At 53.7% G+C, this 19,471-nt stretch overlaps 4 protein-coding genes across 4 annotated transcripts; 3 read left to right on the top strand and 1 right to left on the bottom strand.

The window, feature by feature from the left end:
* Nucleotides 1–83: 83 nt before the first annotated feature.
* Nucleotides 84–5,660, bottom strand: BKA78DRAFT_333604 (heat shock transcription factor 2; the record flags this gene model as incomplete). The annotated part of the gene is made up of 11 exons (XM_066890105.1): nt 84–790; nt 838–2,027; nt 2,085–2,209; nt 2,277–2,390; nt 3,431–3,867; nt 3,917–4,106; nt 4,156–5,079; nt 5,138–5,281; nt 5,334–5,406; nt 5,466–5,482; nt 5,553–5,660. 11 exons carry the CDS (start codon nt 5,658–5,660, stop codon nt 84–86), a joined length of 4,029 nt encoding a protein of 1,342 aa, XP_066739782.1.
* Nucleotides 5,661–6,297: 637 nt separating this feature from the next.
* BKA78DRAFT_41649 (AhpC/TSA family protein) lies at nt 6,298–7,291 on the top strand. Its single transcript, XM_066893156.1, has 4 exons — nt 6,298–6,642; nt 6,699–6,798; nt 6,874–7,085; nt 7,137–7,291. The coding sequence occupies exons 1-4, from the start codon at nt 6,429–6,431 to the stop codon at nt 7,163–7,165; spliced, it is 555 nt and encodes a 184-aa protein (XP_066739783.1). The 5' UTR covers nt 6,298–6,428; the 3' UTR covers nt 7,166–7,291.
* Nucleotides 7,292–8,583: 1,292 nt separating this feature from the next.
* On the top strand, nt 8,584–15,105 carry BKA78DRAFT_356573 (uncharacterized protein; the record flags this gene model as incomplete). Its single annotated transcript, XM_066892077.1, has 2 exons — nt 8,584–8,719; nt 8,774–15,105. 2 exons carry the CDS (start codon nt 8,584–8,586, stop codon nt 15,103–15,105), a joined length of 6,468 nt encoding a protein of 2,155 aa, XP_066739784.1.
* Nucleotides 15,106–17,125: 2,020 nt separating this feature from the next.
* Nucleotides 17,126–19,177, top strand: BKA78DRAFT_299428 (uncharacterized protein; the record flags this gene model as incomplete). The annotated part of the gene is made up of 1 exon (XM_066887053.1): nt 17,126–19,177. The coding sequence occupies one exon, from the start codon at nt 17,126–17,128 to the stop codon at nt 19,175–19,177; it is 2,052 nt and encodes a 683-aa protein (XP_066739785.1).
* Nucleotides 19,178–19,471: the final 294 nt, after the last annotated feature.

Genomic DNA, 19,471 nt, shown 5'->3' on the forward strand with positions numbered 1-19,471 from the left:
CATGACCCCGGCCAAGCTGGAGAGTGGTCCCTCAGGCGTGTCGAGGTGTGGGGGGCAGCGTTCTATCTATTTTCTGGCTACAACTACTCGTCATCGTCATCCTCCTCGTCGTCTTCCTCCTCCTCGCTGCTCTCGTCATCCGACTGCGCCAAGAAATCAATAAACTGCTGCGTCTTGCTTCGGACCTTTTTCATGGCTTCGTCGGCACTCGACTTGTCGTCGGCCCACCACTGCTCAAACGCCTCGTCCTCAATCACGTCCATGTCGTACAGCTTCATCGACGCATGGAGCAGAATGCTGTCGCCCTCGTTGCGGTGCGACAGGTCCGCCTGCATAAGAAGCAAAAAGTCCACCTGGTCGACCTTGCTTGATGCATTCTTGTCGAACATTGTCCTCTGCAGCAGCGTCTGGTGCGGACTTAGCACCTGCTCCGTGGCTTGCTTCACACTAACACTGCCACTCTGGATAACGTCCGAAATGCGTCTCAGCATAGCGGTAACAACGGCGCGCCGCACTTGATGCTCAGATGCGTTTGTGCTCATCCGCAGCGACGCAAGCTCCAACTGAATGTTAGCCGTGTCATCGTTTTTGCGGAATGAATCCAGCAAACTCTCTGCCGCTTCGTGATCAAAGTTAGATGCATGGTGGCTCGACGCATCCGAAGCAACAGACAAAAAGCTTCCTGATGCCGATCTGTCGTGATGGCCCATGGCTTCGTCCGTAAAGTCAGACTCAGAGTCGAGTGTTGAGATTGACTCATCCGACAGCGAGAGGTGGGAGAGGCTGTAGACTGGTAGTTGTTAGCACTGGACAGAGAAGCTAATCTTTCAGACTCACTTGACCGCTTTGGCACAAGGCCCTCTACAACCTCGTCATCCTCATCCTCGTCCTCGTCAACAAACTCGACACCAATGCCGTCTTGACCCACGACCTTGGGGTCCGAAGGCGCTCTTTCAACCTCCTCGCCCTCGAGCCGTTTTCTCTTTGCCGTAGTAAGTCTACTCGCGCCGTCCACTACCATGTCGTTGGAGATGCGCACGCCGTAGGACACGAGAGCACCCGCTTCGATCCTGCAACCCCTTCCGACATGCGCCTTGTTCGCAACAATAGCCTTTTTGATGACTGCATTGTCCTCAACAACAGCGTCGTCCCAAATGTAAGCGCCTTCAATGTTGACGTTGTCTCCTATCCGGCATCCGCGGCCAATGACACTGTTGGAAATGTGGGTGCCCTCGCCAACGCTTGTGTATGTCCCTATGACGGTGCCGCGGTTGATGACACTTGATCTGGCCAATATGACTCCTTCCTCCTTGTACACGTTGCCCTTGTGATATCGGTATGTTTGGTCGGCCATGAGATTGCTGTCGGGGCACAGAGGGTAGGCCCATCTTGAAATGACGTCTTGGCTCACCGCATCGAAGGCTTGGAGGTTGCGCACGCGAGCGGCGTAGTGGTTGTCAATGACGTGGGTATGGATGGTCTTGCCGTTGAGCTCGTAGTCCTTCAACACGCTGTGCAAGAAGCCGCGGCGCGGAGCCTGGAAATCAAAGTTGTCGCTCCACAGCGCCAGTACGTCTGGCGTGCAAATATCAATCCCACAATCAATCAGGTCGCTGCGGATCTCGAGTTCGGTGTTCTCTGCCAGCAGGTCCGCGGCGATGTTGACGTGGTGCTTTTCGGAGTATTCGCGCGAGTGGATCTGTTCGAAGTGGAGGCAGCGGTCCTTGGTCGGGTCGATGATGAAGACGGGACTGGAATCCTGGGCCTTTGTACGGTGTTTTTCGCCTGCTTCCCGCAGCACCATGGTCATGATGGCGTTCTTGTCCTTCTCGCGCCGCGCTTTGTGCGCCGCCAGTGCGTCCTTGAGCGGCAAGTTGCTCACGACGTCGCCGTACACGACCAAGAAGTCGCCTGCCAGGAATCCGCGGTGGTCAAGGTCGCGCATCGCATCGCCGACCGTGTGTGAGGTCGACCGGATGAGCTCCACCTTGGAGAATGGCGACGACGGCGCGTACCATTTCGAGTTCCTGATCGAGACTCAGCCAAATGCCTCTCCCCTCGCGCGCGCAAACAAAGCAACATACTGTATGTATTCCTCCAACAAATCTGTGTGTGCACCGCAGTACACAAAGACCTCTTCGACGCCGGCGTTCGCAAGGAACTCAAACGTGTACTCGATAAGCGGGGTGTTGGCGAGAGTGAGAAGACACTAAGGCGATAGAGAGATCAGTCTTCCGCACGCAGTGAGAAATCGCAAAGGCTTGTGAGCAACATACCCTAGGCTTCTCGAGCGTTAGAGGATAGAATTTTGGCTCGTAGCTGTCCGAGAGTACTACGGCCTGAAACGGCTCCTCCACGGTATCGTCAGCCGACCGAGGCTTGTCATTGGCCTTTTTGGATTTGGGAGCCATGGTTGGCGAGGCGGAGCGCTCGTTGCTTGCGGTGGAAATAGTGTGAAGGTTGATGGCCGGGGTGGTGCAGATGGGCGTGGTCAATGCGGAGGGCATGACGAAAACAAAAAAAGGTATGACTCCGCGCTGCGACGGGGTCCTCCTTGGCTTTTTGGGAGCGTGGCCGTTTTTGGACCTTGAGACAAGAAGGCTTTCGACAACATGGCGATAATTATAATGATATTCATTCCCGGGTTACTTGCATGCTGACATGTGATGTTGAATTTTCCTTGATTTGTCTAGTTTGGTTGAAAGACTCAGTCCGCTCAATGATTGGACCAGATAGAAGTATTGACACTGGCAAGAGACCGTCACATTGAACACCACACCTTCTGTCCCTAGGTATCTTGAATTGCCCGGATGATACGATGCCTCATGTCCTACTAAGCAATCATCCCGTCGTCTCCTATGCTTGAGCCGTTGCCTTTACACGTACCCCAAATTTACTAGCTTTGATACGTACAAATAGCAACAAGCTGCATGAATTGTCAAATCTCCTCCTGCGGGCAAACCAGCACCACGGGAGGAACGAGACCTCGTTCGAGACGCTTGGAGGTCCTGCTCTTCATCTCGCCAAGCCTAGCTGGCCGCTCCTGGCGGCTCGGCGCAAGATGGGAAGGGCATTTGTCAGTCAGGCATTCTCTGAATGTCGCAAATTTCCTTCCCATGACAGCTGAGACTTGCGCGCCGTTGGTCGCACATCTTGAATGAAGTCCTCTTTGGCTTCGTCTATGACTCTTGGAATGACTGCATTGGCGGCTTGAAAGATCTTGCCGGACACGGCTCAAAGCAGGCCTGCAATAAGCCGAAACCTGTCCGTCGGTATGGAGACTCCCAAGATGCGGACGTACAGCCACACTATGCGCTGAGAAGAGCATTCGGGACCCGCCTGCCTATCATCGAGGCCTTTGCATTGCGTTCATCGCCTGGGCTTGGAGTTGCGGGTTGTACATTTGCTGCCGCTTGTTTGGATTGTTGACATCGTCGCCGCCGGAGATTTCCGAGATGTGTCGCCGATGTTGCTGGCCGCCCTGCTGGCGCGCTCCCATGGGCATTTGAGGTGACGTGTTGTACTGCATACCCGCCGGCATTTGAGTTGGTACACCAAAAGCAGTTGGGTGATGGCTGTGAACCGTGTTCATGTACTCCTCGGCGACACTACTTCCGACTGGTGAGACTCCGGGCATCTGGCTTGGGGAATTCCAGTTGCTTCCAGTCGTGGGAGATTTGGAAGGAGAATCCTCATCCTTGAGCGATGGCCGACCCGAACCGTGCTGCAAAGCTGTCGGTGCTTGCACTGCTGGAGGAACCATGGCGTCCATGTTCGCAGATGGTTTTTTCAAGTGAGCTAAATGCTTCTCAAGCATTAGGAGCAGGCCTTCTTTGGTGAAGGGCTTTGGCAACACATCGTTCATCCCTAGATACCGTCAGATGAGCGTACCAATCCACCCACGCGTATCACTTGCCGTGTTGGAAATACATGGAAATGTCGTCACTTCGAATATTTGACGTCATGGCGATGATAGGTGTCGAGTCAAATTGGCGAATGAGATGGCACGCCGAAACGCCGTCAAGGTTGGGCATAATAATGTCCATCAGCACGAGGTCATACTTCTGTGGTGAGTTCATTTTGTTGACAGCTTGCAGTCCATCAAGCTGCTTTGGTGTTAGCAGATTGACTTTTTCTTTGAGAAAGGGCACTTACGGCGCTATCAATCGCGCAGTGGAATGCGTCGAGGAACTTGCTACCGATTCTCCGACAAGTCTGGTCATCTTCAACAAGCAAGATATGAGGTTGTCTGATCCATCCTGGATCCACCTGCGCACTCTTCTTTCGCTGCTCCGGAGGACGTCTTGCATCGGTTGGCTCCAGCGGCTTCGATGGCAGTGGATACGGGATATTGTGGATATGCTCGCTGTACATAGGGTCGATGCCATTGTTTTGGCCAACTGGGTAGACGAGGTTGTCAATGTCGCCAATGCGCATAGAAGTGGAAGAGCTTGCGGAATGGGGTGCTGCCCCACGACTGGCTGGGCGCGTACCGTTGCGACTGAATTCCGGCGGAGGAGTGGTCAGCGTGCCGTTCATACGCATAGCCAATTCATTCATATGCTCCAGGTTGCGCGGGTTAAGCATGACGTCGGCGTTGGTCTCACTGAGCAACTTTGAGGCGTGCTGAAGAGGCGACGCGGGTGAGTCGTCATCCATGCCAGGGACTTGCTGATTTCCAGGGTCCATGTTCCCGTTGTGCGTCCCCCCGGCTCCGTCAGGGAACGGGTTGGAAGTGACCAGGCGGCTATCCCGTCGCCTTTGCGCATCGACATTTTGCAAATACTGCATGACACTCTGCATGATGTGCTCATGGTTTACAATGGTCTTTTGCATGCCGACTAATTCCTGGAGAAGCATTGAGTGATGTATGCTGAGTTCGTTGTAGCGCTCCTGCATCTGTTGAAGTTGTTGCTGCGTAGCGACGAGCTGAGTGTTGAACATGTCCATCTGCTGCGTCGGGATAACAAGGTCTTCCGGATTCGTGTTGGGTTTTCGAGGCGCTGGGGCTTTTCTCCGGATGTTGTCGAGAGCTTCTTTGTTGTTCATCTTGAAATCGGGATGTTTGAATTCCCACGCCTGCGCCGTGTATCAGACCTTCTGCGATTACGATTGGGTCCAAGAACCGTGTACTTACGCCCGCGCCGTACGGAGATTGGCCGTTTTCCTCATTGTTGTGCCGGACCTTGTGAAAGTCGTACTTGTTCAACTGACGGACGAAACTGGCGAAGTTGCTATGCTTGAAATGCTTTGGCAGAATGTGCTTTGTGAATTTTTCGTTCTAATCAGAGTCAGTGGGATTGGTTTGAAGGCACTGAATCGCAAGCGCTCACCTCGAGCACGACGAAGCTGTCGCCCTCGTTGCCCCATCGGACAACGCTTTCGTCCTGGGGACTCTCCAACATCCTGTTACCAAGGTCAATGGGTTGGCCGAGCAAGAGGAGTGGTCTTGGGCGATCGCATACTTGTAGAGCTTGCGAACCTGTTGCAAAACATCAGCGGTGCGTCTCCAGAGACGGAGCCTCTGGCGGCGTGCCGGGATCATCACTCACAAAGTCGCTCGAGTTGCTGGAGCCTCCGCCTCCGCCGCCGCCCCCTCCACCTCCACCTCCACCGGCTCCATGGTGACTATTGCCGCCTTGCTGATTGCTCGAGTCCATGTCGCGCAGGCTCAGCAAGGTGGAAGCTGCAGTGGCGCGCCGGAGCGCGGGAGCGGAAGTTGGAGCAACAATTCACAGCAGACGGGCGTGTGTCAGCGCCGGGTAGCGGCGGGAGAATGAAGAAGTGAACAAGCGCCAAAAGGGGATGTCGAGGCGAATGATTGCGGATTAAGAATGACTTGCACCGGTGCCTGTCAGATGCGATGAGGGCCGTCGAGGGAGAGCAGGGCTCTGCTCGACGCACAGGGACAGAAGGGAGGCGCTATTGGGGGAGCTAGGCGATGGACTACCGCAGATGGGCGGCTGAACGCGGTGTCGAACAGACGGAGATGGAGACGAGAGGAGGACCGAGGGTGCAGGCGCAGGCACAGGCGGAACGTGAGTGTCGACGGCGAGAGAAGTCGAGGGTGGGTGAAAAGGTCAGGATTCTCGCGCGGTCGGGGTCGGGGATTCTTGTCTTTGTCCACCGTCGGTTGGCTGTTGCGTTGGTTCGTTCGCACTGGCATGGCAGCCCACCCTCTCACTCGTCGACAATCCTGATTAACTAGGGCAAAATGGAAGACAGATCGACTTGAGGCACGTCAGACTTGCCCTGCCCCGGCCCCCAGCTTCACTTTGCACTGCACAAGCGCCACCGGCCATGTTCTCGGCAGGCTTACCGTAAAAGACGACGCCTGGTTTAGCCTCCCGCAAGCCCTCGCGCTCCTCGACGTGCTCCCGCCCTTGGCCAATTTCTCTGCACCACACTCACCTCTCCCAATCTTCACCATGCTTCGTCTCCTAGCCGCTTCCAGCAGGTCGTCAGCCTGTGCCTCTGCCGTCCGCCTCTCCCGCGGCTTTCACGCCTCGGCCCGCTCCAGCGTCAGCGTCGGCGACTCTTTGCCCGACCTGCCTCTGTTCAAAGGCTCTCCGGGCGAACAGGTGAACCTTGCCAAGGAGCTGACAGGCAAGGGCCTCATCATAGGCGTTCCTGCGGCTTTCAGTAAGCCACCGCTTGCCGGCACTTGCAGTCAGCCAGCTAACCTCAATCGTCTTCAGGCCCCGCGTGCTCGTCTTCGCACATCCCCGGCTATATAAACTCGCCAAAGCTCAAGGACGCTGGCTCCGTCGTTGTCGTGTCGGTCAATGACCCTTTTGTGTATGCCTTGCCAAAATTCATCGTCTTCGTGCTCTTCTTGATGTTGCCTCTGCTTGTTGGCTGACCCTTCCACAGCATGAAGGCATGGGCAACCTCTTTGGATCCCAATGGCAAAAGCGGAATCCGCTTCCTCGCTGACACCCATGGCGCCTTCACCAACGCCCTGGACTTGTCATTTGACAGCAAGAAGATCTTTGGAAACGACCGCAGCAAGCGCTACGCTCTCGAGGTAGAGAACGGAAAGGTCAAGGCCGTCCACGTCGAACCCGACAATACCGGCGTGAACGGTAAGTTGGATGTGCCGTCCTTTGACTCGAGCATCGCTAATACTCATGTAGTTTCGGCAGCGGAGAAGGTCCTTGGTTGACGTGCCCTCGGTACCACTGTTGAGCTGCCACTGAACTGAGACTTGATGCAAAAACCGTATCACACAGCCGCAGCCGTCCTGTGCAGAAAGGCTTCCCACGTCCATGTTTCCAAAGGCTTGGTGCTCCTCGTGTCCATTTCTTCGTCCTTTATGGGCTTTTAACTGTTCTTTTTCTCGCTCTCTGAAACCCTGGTGGTCTGAATCAATCGTACAAAATAATTCATGTTGCCGAAATCCGAATGCCCATCTGCCTACTTTGTAGTGAGGCCTCCTATGGGTCGACTTACCATTGTCGGCTTGCAACAGCTGGCTTCAGCGTCCGTTGCCGAATTGAAGCTTCGTCGTGATGTTGTGTAATCGGTTCCAGATTTCTTTTCCCTCATCGGAGACTTTTGGCTGCCTGGTGCAGCTGGTGGTGGATGGATGGATGATGCGGCGAGTAAGTGATGGAGAGGGAGAGATGAGAAGATTTGAAAAGAGAGCTGCTGACGTAGCAGGTGTGCTTGCTTAGTAGCAAGAAAGGGGTGCCCGGTTCTTGACTAAAGCCAACCGACTTTTCTTTGGCGGCAGGCAGTCCCCGAGCCTCAACCAGCGCCTTGGAAATCGTTTGCATTCACATCCAGCATTGCATGTGTGTGTAGGCCCAAGACCGTCGTCTAAGGCTAATTCCCTCCTCGATTTGACAGCAAACCAAGGCCTTCTATTTGAATCTCCTCCAAAACATGTAGAACGAGTTGAGGAAACACCACCATTTGCACCCCGATGGCTCCAAGACCATCACCAGATGTGAATCATATTTTCAATCGTTTTTCGAATGGCATGAAAAGCCCTCCTGGGCCAGAGTGTAGACTGATTGGGAAAAGCCGTCATGAAAAGGGGATTCACCCACAAATGTACACAATTTATGAATTCGGAACATGGTTGAAAGACACTGGGATCAGGAGGGCCTGTTCAGGTGCTCTGGAATGTAAAAATAGTAGTGAAGGACCCTCGGACATCCTGTGAATGGTGAGGATATTGCCCAATTCTCTTTTGGTCTTTCCTAATCTGCTTAGTGATATCCTGACTGTAGTATTGCAAAGGCTAGACGGGTTGCATAGGTTGGTTTGCCAAATGCGCTGGATAAAGTGGCAGGTAGGCAAGGAAGTAGAAAGTAGGCGTAGAGGCACGTGGGAAGCAGACATCTGATAGATGCAGTCACCGTGGTAACCCCGGCCAAAAACCGGTAGCCGATGACGCTAATGACGCCCGAGCCACATTGCCCGACGCGTCTTCCCGTGTATCCCGTGTCGCGTTTCCAAAGGGCCCGCGCATCAACACCAAATTGGCATTGCTTGGAGAACCGCCATTGAGCATTTGGACGCCTTCTTTGTCGTACAAAATCCGAGCCTTCAGCCCACTGGGCAAAGCGGCTCACCATGGAGAAAAAAACTCGAGCGGCTGCCAAGCGCAAAGGCAGCGAATCCTCAATCCAGCCTGCCAAAAAGTCCAAGGTTGTGGAGGAGAAGACTACTGCCTCACCAGCTCAGAGATGTGCGTGCCCTCATGTCCCAGGTAAAAGCCGTAGCTCTCCCGAGATTCACCCGTTCACTAACATTGTTTACCCAGCATCTGGCTCCCTCCTCCCAACACCACCCGATAGCCGATCAGACTCCAAGGAACCGCCAGAGCAAACGCCTCAAAGTGCCAGTGGAAGGCCCAGACGATCGACCCGCCTCCCAGTCAAGTACACGCTCGAAGCCAATGAAAGCAGCTCAGAGTCCGACGCCCCAGTCCTGAGCGAAGAACACGGCAACGGCGACTCAGAGTACGATGGCAGCAGCGCCTCTCAGGTGGACACTGAGAACAATTCTTCGGAGGATAACGACACCCAGAATGCGACTTCGGAAGATGACAACACTGAAGGAAGAGAGGGAGTCTCTGAAATTGAGGAGCGCGCCACCAAAAAGCCAGCCAGAGCCCGCAAGAGTCGAGCTCCCTCAACTCGAACTCCCTCAACTCGAACTCCCACAACTCGAGCTCCCGGCGAGAGCAGGCGAGGGCTTGACCCAAACCTTCCCCCACTGTCCAACATTCAAGACATCTTCACGGACCTGACGAATAATGCTTTGGGTCAAGGCCTTAACGAAGCGCTCCAGGAGCTTGCCGGTACAAAGCTACGCGTCGCAACCATGTGTTCCGGTACAGAGAGCCCATTGCTCGCGCTTCAACTTATTTCCAACTCACTCGAGAAGCTGGGGCAGAAGCCTTTGTACCTGGAGCACGTCTTCTCTGCCGAGATTGTCCCCCGGAAGCAGGCCTACATTGAGAGAAACTTCAAGCCTCCTATCATCTTCCGCGATGTCCGCGAGTTCTGTCGAGACGATGTCATGGAGGATGGAGCAACTAATGTCTACGGCGCCAAAGCTAAGGTTCCTGGAGACGTGGACATCGTAGTTGCCGGTTCCTCATGTGTCGACTTTTCTGCCCTCAACGTCAAAAAAGGCAAAGTCAGTAACGGAGAGTCGAACGACACCCTTGACGGAGTATTGGCTTATGTCGAGAAGTGGAAGCCAACGGTGCTCATCTTCGAGAACGTTTCTGGGGCACCATGGGAGAAGTTGGAAAAGCGTGCTGCAAGTTATGGCTACCAAGCGTCTTTTTGCAGAGCGGACACCAAGGACTTCTACCTGCCTCAAACACGAACGCGCGGCTACATGTTGTGGATACGCCGAGACGAGTCTCAGAACCACAGCAAAGCTCTTAAGGAATGGGCCGATTTGATGAAGAGCGGCCTGAAGCGTCGTGCCAGCGCACCTGCGAGTGCTTTCCTCCTTCCTGGTGATGACCCTCGTGTTCATCAATTCAACTCTGAGCTGTCTCGCGTGTTCCAGCGCAGTAACAAGTCGCGGGATGTTCTATGGGATGCATGCCGCAGGCGTCACGAAGACCGCCGGAGGGAAGAGAGCCTTGGCGAGTTGAAGCCAATCACGCAGTGGGTCAAAGGAGGTGGCTGCGTTGCATTTGAGCATGCTCACAAGCCATGGTTGAACAAGCAGGTTGAGAGAGTCTGGGACTCGATTGACATTAGATGCTTGCGAGCTGCCAAAGACGACCCGAAATGGAACCCATCCGGTAGCAAGCCTCGCGGTATCGACCCTCCCGGTTTCGACCCTCTCTTCAAGACCATGATCATGGAGCTTTCGCAGAATGTGGACAGGGGTGGTGAGACGGCCTTTGGTATTTGTTCCTGCATCACGCCGAGCGGAATTTTCTACCTCACAGACCGCGCAGCACCAATGACTCCACACGAAACTTTGGCGCTCCAGGGAATTCCATTGGACAAGATCTCCCTGACCCTTGAAAGCATGGCTGAGGTCCAGGATTTGGCCGGAAATGCCATGAGCACTACAGTCGTTGGAGCTGCTGAGCTTGCCGCCCTCATCGTTTCAGGAGCCACGTTGAAGCGCTCGGGCAGAACATGTGCGCAGCTGTCAGTGAAGAAGCCTGCAGCAAGGTCCGCGTTCATTGGAGACAACTCTCTTGACATTTCCCTCGACCCAAACCGTGAAAGCTCTTTTCCAGACTTTGATGTCGACCGCATGTGCGCTGCCGCAGTTCAGAGCCGTCGCCGCTGCCAGTGCGAAGGAACTTGGGAGACCGCTTGCGAGACCATTTTGGTATGTCAGGACTGTGGACACTCCGCATGTGCGTCTTGCGCGAGCAAACCGAGACACAACTACCGCCCGTGCGAATCTGCTCGTTTGAACCCTCATGAGTTCTCAACCAATTGGAAAAACAATCTTCCTCTTGCGCTGCAATTCAAGGAGCTGCCTGAAATTGAGCTTTTGCAGGCTCGTTTGATGTCCTACAACTCTTCTGGTGACTTGGACCAGCAGCTCTTGAAGGACTACTGCAACGCTGTTGACAACGTGCGGAACGAGAAGCTCACATTTCAATGCCTGAAGCGCACATCCTATGTTCCCTGGGTTGCAAGATATGCTTCGCCAAACGCAGTAGCAGAGCTGGAAATCGGCGCCACAGCGGAATGGAAGCTCTACATCAAGCCTTCAAGTCATCTTGCCTCCAAAGGCTCAACACGAAAGTTTCTACAGGACCCTGTCGCCAGAGCCAACCTCTCACCTACTCAATGGGCCGCAGATTGGAAGTGGCGTGTACCTCGATTGCAAGAATGCTCGATTGAGGTCGTGGGGAGTAAGGGGACAAAGCCCTCTTGGCGTGCGGCTTACGGCTTGCTTGACTACCAGGAGGAAACCATCCCCAAGTCGCTTGAGATTCGCTCCACAGATGCGGAAACTCAAATCATCACGGGTACTTTTCAACATTTGTCGCACTGCGGCACCGCCTGTTCTGCCCTGTATCGTCGAGATGGTCCTGAGCCCCTCTACCTCTTCATGGATCCCACCCGTGTTGGCCCTGTCAATGAGGATCGTTTTGTCTTTTCCCACTGCCCCGAGAGGCTTGACTACGGTGAGCCAAGACAGACACTTGCAACGTTTGCACCGACATTCCGTCCATGGCACCCACAAACGTTTTCTACGACGGTGACGCCAGTAAGGTGGATCGAGGACCATACAACCAGCCTGACTCCATTGGAGGTCGGTCGTGTCGTCAAACAGCCCAACTCTGATTGGAATGAGCAAAGCATGGCATTGGATTGTTCGAACGCTCTAGCGGTCCTCAACATTAAATGTCACCAACATGGCGTGGAACCAGGCGTCTACCAAGCTGTCGAAAACGACATGGTTGATTTCTTTGCCAAATTCTCTTGGATGCTTGAAAATGCTGCGAGGATTCCGTCTCTGGAGGGTTGGAGACAACTTGAAAACCACAGGGAGACTGTCTGCATCAAGTGCTCTCCACCTCCGCCTCCACTCCGATGGAGGCCAGTCGAAGAAGTCCAAAAGAACGGCAATACGATCATCCAACTCGTTGCTCATGAAGACCCTCAACTCAGCGCAGACTTCGAGATTGGATTGAAGGTCCGCCCATCTATTTTGAAAGCTGAGGCAACGGTCGACGCGGTCTCGCGCGTCTGCAACATCAGCATTGGAATCAATTCACTCTCTTTGGCCCACAGAGCTTGGAGTATTTTGAATCAAGAGCATGCAACTCTCAGTTGGAACTTGGATACCAATTGGACACCTTACGCGGTTGGAGACTTCCCTCTGCTCCGCTTGAAGAACAACAATATCGACACTGAGCACGCACAGCCAGCGGATTTCAAGCTCCAGTTGAAGCCATCCCAGAAGCGTTCACTTAACTGGATGCGTTCGCAGGAAAAGGGTGTTCAGTCTACTTTGGAAGAGGTCGAAGAAGAAGTCATCGCCCCGTTGCATTGGAAGATCGAGGGCAGAGCGCAAGCGGATATCACGGTCAAAGGTGGCATTGTAGCAGACCAAGTCTCTTTTGGCAAGACCGTCACCTCTTTGGCCTTGATTCACCAAGGATTTTTGGATACCCCAGACCCACCTCCTGACGATGACTCGGGGCTCATTCACCTGAGAGCAACGTTGGTTGTCGTTCCGGCTCAGCTGCCTGATCAGTGGAAGGCTCAGATCCACAAATGCCTCGACGGGTCACTTTACGGAGAAGAAGAGGTCATGGTCATCAAGACGTTCAATGACCTGAAGTCCAAGCGGATCCAGGATTTCAAGGCTGCCAAGATCATCATTGTTTCATTCGGTCTCTTTGAGAGCGACCCCTACATGGCCCAATTTCAACACATCACGGCCATGCCAGAGTCTCCTTCAAAGGAAGGGCGTGCCTTTTCGGAGTGGTTCAAATACGCGTCCAAAAGGATCCCGGGAATGAATGCCACGCTCAAGGAAATTGGTACCAGGTCCTTTCCACGCCATCTGAAGCAAGAGCTCGATCAAACTTGGCATCATCCAGATTTTCAGGGAGTTGTTCCAACAAAGCGGACCAAGGGTGCCAAATACGAGGGATACGACCAGCCGCAAAGTGGTGAGAAAGCGCAAAAGAAGGCGACTTTGAGCAAAGCATCCAACTCGTATGCCAAGTCTGATGATTGGGAGGAATTCCAGTGTCCTGTATTGCATCAATTCCGTTTCAACCGCCTGATCGTTGACGAGTTCACTTACCCTATGGAGACGAAGAAGGCGTACAGGAGGCCAATTCAAATTCACACACACTTGACGACATTGAACGCCGACAAGCGGTGGGCTTTGTCGGGCACACCACCTTTGGCTGACTTTGCGGACATCAAGCGCATCGCCACTTACCTCAACGTCAACCTTGGGATTGATAGTGATGCCCCCGGCATCATCTCACAGGAAAGCGCCAAAGCCCTCCGCAAAGAGCAAACGCAGTTCGAGGAATTTCTGTCCTTCCGAGTGAAGAGGTCTGCAAATTGGCATGAGCGCCGCCATCAGCTTGCCCAGCGCTTCCTGGACCGATTTGCCAGGCAAAACGTCGCTGAACTTCAGCACATCAAGTGCTCGGTTTCCCTTCACCCTGTCTTGCTGAGGCCGCATCATATGGCACTGTATCAAGAGCTACTCGCCCAACTCGAGGCCAAAGACAACGACGTCAAGAGCGCTAAGCCTAGTTCAAAAGACGAGGGGCACCGGCCTGACCGAATCAGACAGTCTTTGGAGGGACACGAGAGCGCAGAGGTGGCTTTGATGACACGCGCGACCTACGATCGTGAGCCAACGGACGGGGTTGAATCTGCTTGCTTGAAAGTTGTCCAGATACGCAAGGCCGAGATGGATTCGTATCATGGCCATATGGAGGGAACCATCAGAGAAGCGGTCAGATTTCAGTCGGCTTGTCCATCAGAGGAAAAGAAAGAGTATGACAACTGGGCATCAAAATATTTGGTGGAAGCGCCGATTGTCAGCGACAAGAAGACTCATGATGACCTGGGCAAAATCATCCGCAAGATGGAGGAAAAGACCCCTCTGTGTCAAGCGAGCAATCCCCGCAAAGGAGCTGGAGATCTCAAGAAAATAGTTCGAAGCAGACTGACGGCCATGGAACGCAAATATGTGGATTTCCGCCGGTCTCTTCGGTTTTCAAGAGCTGTCACGAGGATCCATCAGAGCCACAACCAGGAGGTATATGTCGAGTGTGAATGTGGCGACCAGAATCCCTCGCACCAGGTCAGCGCACATGCCTCAGCCGTCCTCACTGGCTGCGGCCACATTGTATGTCTGAGCTGTCTAGATTTGGTATTTTCGAAAAGGAAATGCCAGGTGGATGGATGCGACATGGATGTCGACTCCTCCTCGTCTGTTTTGCGTTCAGAAGACTTTTGCTCGCACAAGGACCTTTTGTCGAATGAGAACAGCTTCGGCGCGAAGCTGGACGACATTCTTGACCTGATAGAAGATCGTTCGCGGATCAAGGAGGACGAGCAGGTCATCATCTTCGTCCAGTCACAAAACATGGTGGATTGCGTTGGCAAGGCCTTGAAGAGCCGTCGCATTCCTTATGAAGGTATCAGTCGCGCCGAAGACAAGGCTTCCGACAAAATCCAGAGCTTCGTCAAAAACACGCGCTGGGTGGACGGAGAGTCCAACAGCGACTTTCGACGGGTGCTTGTCATGAACCAGACCGACGAAACTGCCGCGGGTACCGACTTGTTCAACGCCAATCACATCATCTTCGTGTCGCCCTTGTTTGAAACGACAACGCAGGCGTACAAGGCCAAAATGGACCAGGCGATTGGCCGTTCGCGGCGCTTGGGACAGGAAAAGCATGTTCACGTCTATCGTTTTGTTGCGATGAACACCATCGACGTGGGCATTCTCGAGAAGTTGGAGCTCCGGGATGACGCACTGATCGAAGGTCCTGAAGTTCCACTTGCTTGGGACCCAGAAAATCTCAAGTCCAAAGAAAAGTGCCGCATTGTCAAAGATGAGAATGGAAGGATTGCTTTGGTGCCCGCGTCGTGGGTGTTGCAGCCGGAGTAGGCAAGGGACACGGGAGTCAATCTTGGCGCTTCAGCTGGAGAGAATTGGGACGACCTGCATCGTTGAAAAAGCTCTCAGATAAGCATCTTGAGGAGGAGAGTACAAGCAGAGGTCGAGAATTGTTGTTTACGTTGGGGTTGGCACATCAACTGCGGTGGGTGTCTCTTGGGATCAAGGGGGAACCTTGCACCATTAAGGTTTTGCTCTAACCCAAAGTTGACAATCGCGCTCCCGTTTGTGTTTCGGGTGCCGTCGGCGAACACAAAAAGGGTAGGCGTCTGTTTTGATTTTCCCGGTTACGGTCACGGTGGTTTTCTTTTGGGAGGGTCTGCGATCTGGGCAGGGTCTTTGCTGTGGACCGGATGGCGGCTCTCCAAAGCTTGGTGGTGTGGCTTCTTCTGCTTCTTGCACTCTTTCTTTTCTTTTTCCTTTCGTCACCTGTACAATATACCCCCAGATAGTCAATTGCAGTCTTTGAAAATCCAGGCCGCGATATCGCGCGCACCAGTGTTGTCGACGCAATAATCGCCGTCTCTCCATTCGCCCCTCCAACGACGTCGTCCTCGCAACGCAAGCCTCAGCCTTACACCGCGCCGCAGCCACACCGGACGACTTTATCTAAACTCCAAATTCCTGGGGCCAATTTAGCCTTCCACTTCGTCATCGGACGACATACTACGTGAGGGTCCCTCGCCGCACCAAGCTTGTCTTGCAAGATTGTTGTTGCGCCTCTCCTCCACATCAAACACCGCACTCCTCCTCTTTGCCTCTTCTGAACGGCATTCCCCGGCAATAACTAGTTCGCTGACTGCCATTCATCTGGCGACAACACGGGCGCGTCGGCGCGCCGTCAACACACGTCACGCGCCGTCTCAAGTCCTCTTTGCTGATCAATTGCACCGGATCGAGCGCTTGTTGACTCTTTGCTCCATATACGCCTCGCTCCTCTTCCCTCAGCTCTTCGTGTATTGGTCTTTCCAATGCAGCTTCTTTCTTCATCTCCACATCCATTCCTTTTTCGGCACACGTATCGGTCTGGAAACTCATTTGCCAATCCTTTGTTCCGCCTCTTTTCAAGCACAGCATTTCCGACTGCTGCTGCGAGATACGTCCACTACCGTTGTACTGGCTCGGACGGACCCGGGGACGGAGAGCTGGACAGAAACCAAAGCGAATTGAGTGGTTACCTTTGGAGAAATCATCGAGGTGAGTACCTTTATTTTTCGCCCAAGTTGTTTACGGCACCCGACTTGTTTGTGTTACTTGACTGGTCGGCTTCGCGCTTCTGTGGTTTGCTTTCTGTCCCCGATAAAATGACGGTACGACGGGTGATGTGTACCCACTTCGCGACAAACAGAACCACATTTCAGGCTCTCAAACGCGAAACCCGTGTACCGTCTCCTTTTCATGCGCAGGACATCTCACCACCTCAATGACTCGCCCTCGCGACGAGTACTTCAACTTCACGACCTCCACCCCACTTCAGCCGCTGGAATATGCATCCCGACTGATGCGCAGGGACCGTTTGGACGCCCTGCTCAACCCGGCAGAAGCTGAAGAAACTTGCGGTCAATCAATCTTGCTTACCGCCTTCCATCTTGCTCCGCTATCTTCTGCTTTAGTCCTCTATCGTGATGCGGATTCCCCACAAAAGTTGAGACGTATTGAAACACTACAGTCTGTGTGCTTTTATCTCTTGTTTGCGTTCGAGTGTGCCATTATTGAAAAATTGGCTGACGTCTGTCGCAGTGTAGTTCCACGGCTCTGTAATATCTAGAACCATCACCTGTATCGGTATTTGAGATTGTTCCAGCATACTTTGTACGTTGGAATCCATCTCCGGAGTTCTCGAATACACCATCGCCACGGGAGCACATCCCATAATATCACACATTTCATAGGACTTTCATTTTCCACGACAAAATTTCCATCAGGACCTAGTCCAACACGGACATTGGAAGCATTCTCGAGGATCTCGACCTCTAGCACGAACTCTTGGATCAATAACTTCCGCCCGAGTATGGAAAATGAAGGCGACAATGGAAACCAGGTCCCAAGCAGCCCAGGCTCTGTCCAATCGCGACTGAGAACCGTAACGACAGCATCAGGAAAGACCACCACCACCTTCTCGCACTACTCCAACCATTCGGACGGGACCTCAAAGACGTTCAATTTGACACAGGAGAGACTCCTGACAAAGAACACATCACAACCGCACTTTCACCCTCCTCTGGCTGTGACTGGTCGCTCGCGACGCGGCAGCAAAGCTTCTCGAAAATCCATCGACAAATTCTCTATCAAGCACAAGGTTTCCGTCCGTCTGCGTCCACGCTCGGCTGTATCAAGTGGTCCTTCGAGAAAAGTGTCTGGCTCGTCGGAGAGCCTGATACCTCCTCGTAGCACCTTTCCTCATCAACACTTGAAGCCTAGTCCTTTTTCTAGACCGACAAATCCAGTCAACCCAGCCTCGCCACTGCAGAACGAACTGCCTAGTCTCAGTCCATTTCAGGAGTCTATCTCTACCCCGAAACAACCACATCCAAATACGATCGCCCTAGAAGCGGAACACCTGCCGCAGCATCACCAGGAGTCCCCGTCCATACCACTGACTCCACGCTCTTCTTCGAATCCCGAATCAAGTTCTTCCTCTTCCACTTCTTCGGAGCCATCAGCATTTTCCACTCCACCACGTCGGCCCAAAAGTGCTGACAATGCCTTTGTACCTTTCACAGCGCCCCCTGGACCACGATTGATTCCTCGTACCCAGTCATCGCCAAGCAGGACCATTGATTCGCCCACAATCTCCGCAGACGTTGACGAGGCATGGCGCTCTCTACGTCGAAAGGAATTCACACTACGAATTCAAGAAGAAGTACTCAAAGCAGGGAGAAGACGACTACAGCAGGATCGAGAGGAGCTGGAGAGGGAGCGCAGGGGCTTCAAGGAAGAAAGACAGAGATGGTGGCGCGAAAGAGTTGGATTCCAGGGGAGGTTTAGGGTTGGGGAAAAGAGCAGAGAAGCGGAAAATGCGGGAGATACGGACAGAACCTCATGGAGCGAGACGGATTCATCAGAGGATGGGGGCGGCTTGAGTGAAGCAACAGGAGCGAAGAGCAGTGGGGAGGATGAGGAGGTATCGGCGACACGGCCTGAGTCTTCCCGGTCACGATCGGAGTCCAACACGACATATTCATCGACTGCGTCGACCACTTCGGGTTCGGGGTCGAGTTGGTCCCGGCGGTCAACTGCCACAAACGGCAATCGCAACGACAAGGGCACGAGCAGACCTTCGCTCCCACCTACCTCGTCCTCTGCTCCCAACTACGCCGCATCCGCATTTGCATCCAAGTCCGCTCAGCTACCATCGCGAAACCAACGGCATACCTACGCCACGTACACCCAAGCCTGGACGTCTCTGCCTCCGAGCAGCGCAGCCATTCCTTTTCCTACGCCTACGCTCCTCTCTGACGACCTGCTCTCTTCTCCCTTTCTCCCCAGCACCCCCGCTGTGGCCTCGCTTTGGCCCCCTGAGACTCTCATCAAGCAAAATGCCGCCAGCTTCGTCCTCGCCGGCCACACCATCACGTCCGTCTTCTCCTCACTAACAAATCCCACGCCTTCCTCGCCCCCACCGCAGACGTATATTCCGGCCTCGACCCTGCGTGCTTTGGGCAGCAAACAGCTGGGCGCTCTAGTGTCGGCGCTGCGCCGCGAATTGCGGCGGTGGCACGAGGACAGCCTCGCTCGGCGCGTAGGGACAGACCACGGCGAGCGGGAAAATGACAGCACAAGTGCGAAGCTGGGTGGGCGGAACAAGGAAAAGAACAGAAATGACACGCTCGTCGCGGATGAGCGCGTGCGCGCCGTCTTTCGTGCTTTCACAGAGCTGAGGGATGAGGTTTTGGCAGAAGTTAGGGCGAGGGAGGAGGATGAAGTACGGAAGAAAGGGAGGGATAAGGTCAAAGTCAACAGCGGAGAGAGGACTGCCGGTCGTGGACCAAGCCGAGAGAGCGAGTGGCATGATTGGATGGGTGGAGGCGTTGGAGGCATCAGGTCGGAGGATTTCATCTAGAGGGCGCATGACTTGCATTGCATTATTACTTGGAGTTGTGTGGTGGCTGGATGTGTAATGGAATTTTGACTTGCTTTCGTTGAATGCGAGTTGCTTTGTCTCGCGAGATTTTTAGGCAGCAGGGGACTTCATGGGTTTGCCCCAACATCATCTCCAATCTTGACAGGAGATATTTCAGTTTTGACTGTTTTATCCACATGACCTTGAATCCGTTGTTGAAGAAAAGATTACTTGGAAAATGAAAGGCAGACTATCCACAATTGACCATGGTCTCCATGGATGGGCCACGGGCAT

This window comes from Phyllosticta capitalensis (genome assembly GCF_038381095.1).
Source record: "Phyllosticta capitalensis strain CBS 128856 chromosome Unknown BKA78scaffold_11, whole genome shotgun sequence".
In the NCBI taxonomy this organism is placed as follows: Eukaryota; Fungi; Ascomycota; class Dothideomycetes; order Botryosphaeriales; family Phyllostictaceae; genus Phyllosticta; species Phyllosticta capitalensis.

What these genes read in the sequence shown, in the direction of transcription:
- BKA78DRAFT_41649 (XM_066893156.1), top strand. Translation starts at nt 6,429, where the DNA reads ATGCTTCGTCTCCTAGCCGCTTCCAGCAGGTCGTCAGCCTGTGCCTCT. An exon ending in AGGCGTTCCTGCGGCTTTCA is followed by an intron (nt 6,643 to 6,698) that starts GTAAGCCACCGC and finishes AATCGTCTTCAG; the next exon opens with GCCCCGCGTGCTCGTCTTCG. An exon ending in CGACAATACCGGCGTGAACG is followed by an intron (nt 7,086 to 7,136) that starts GTAAGTTGGATG and finishes ATACTCATGTAG; the next exon opens with TTTCGGCAGCGGAGAAGGTC.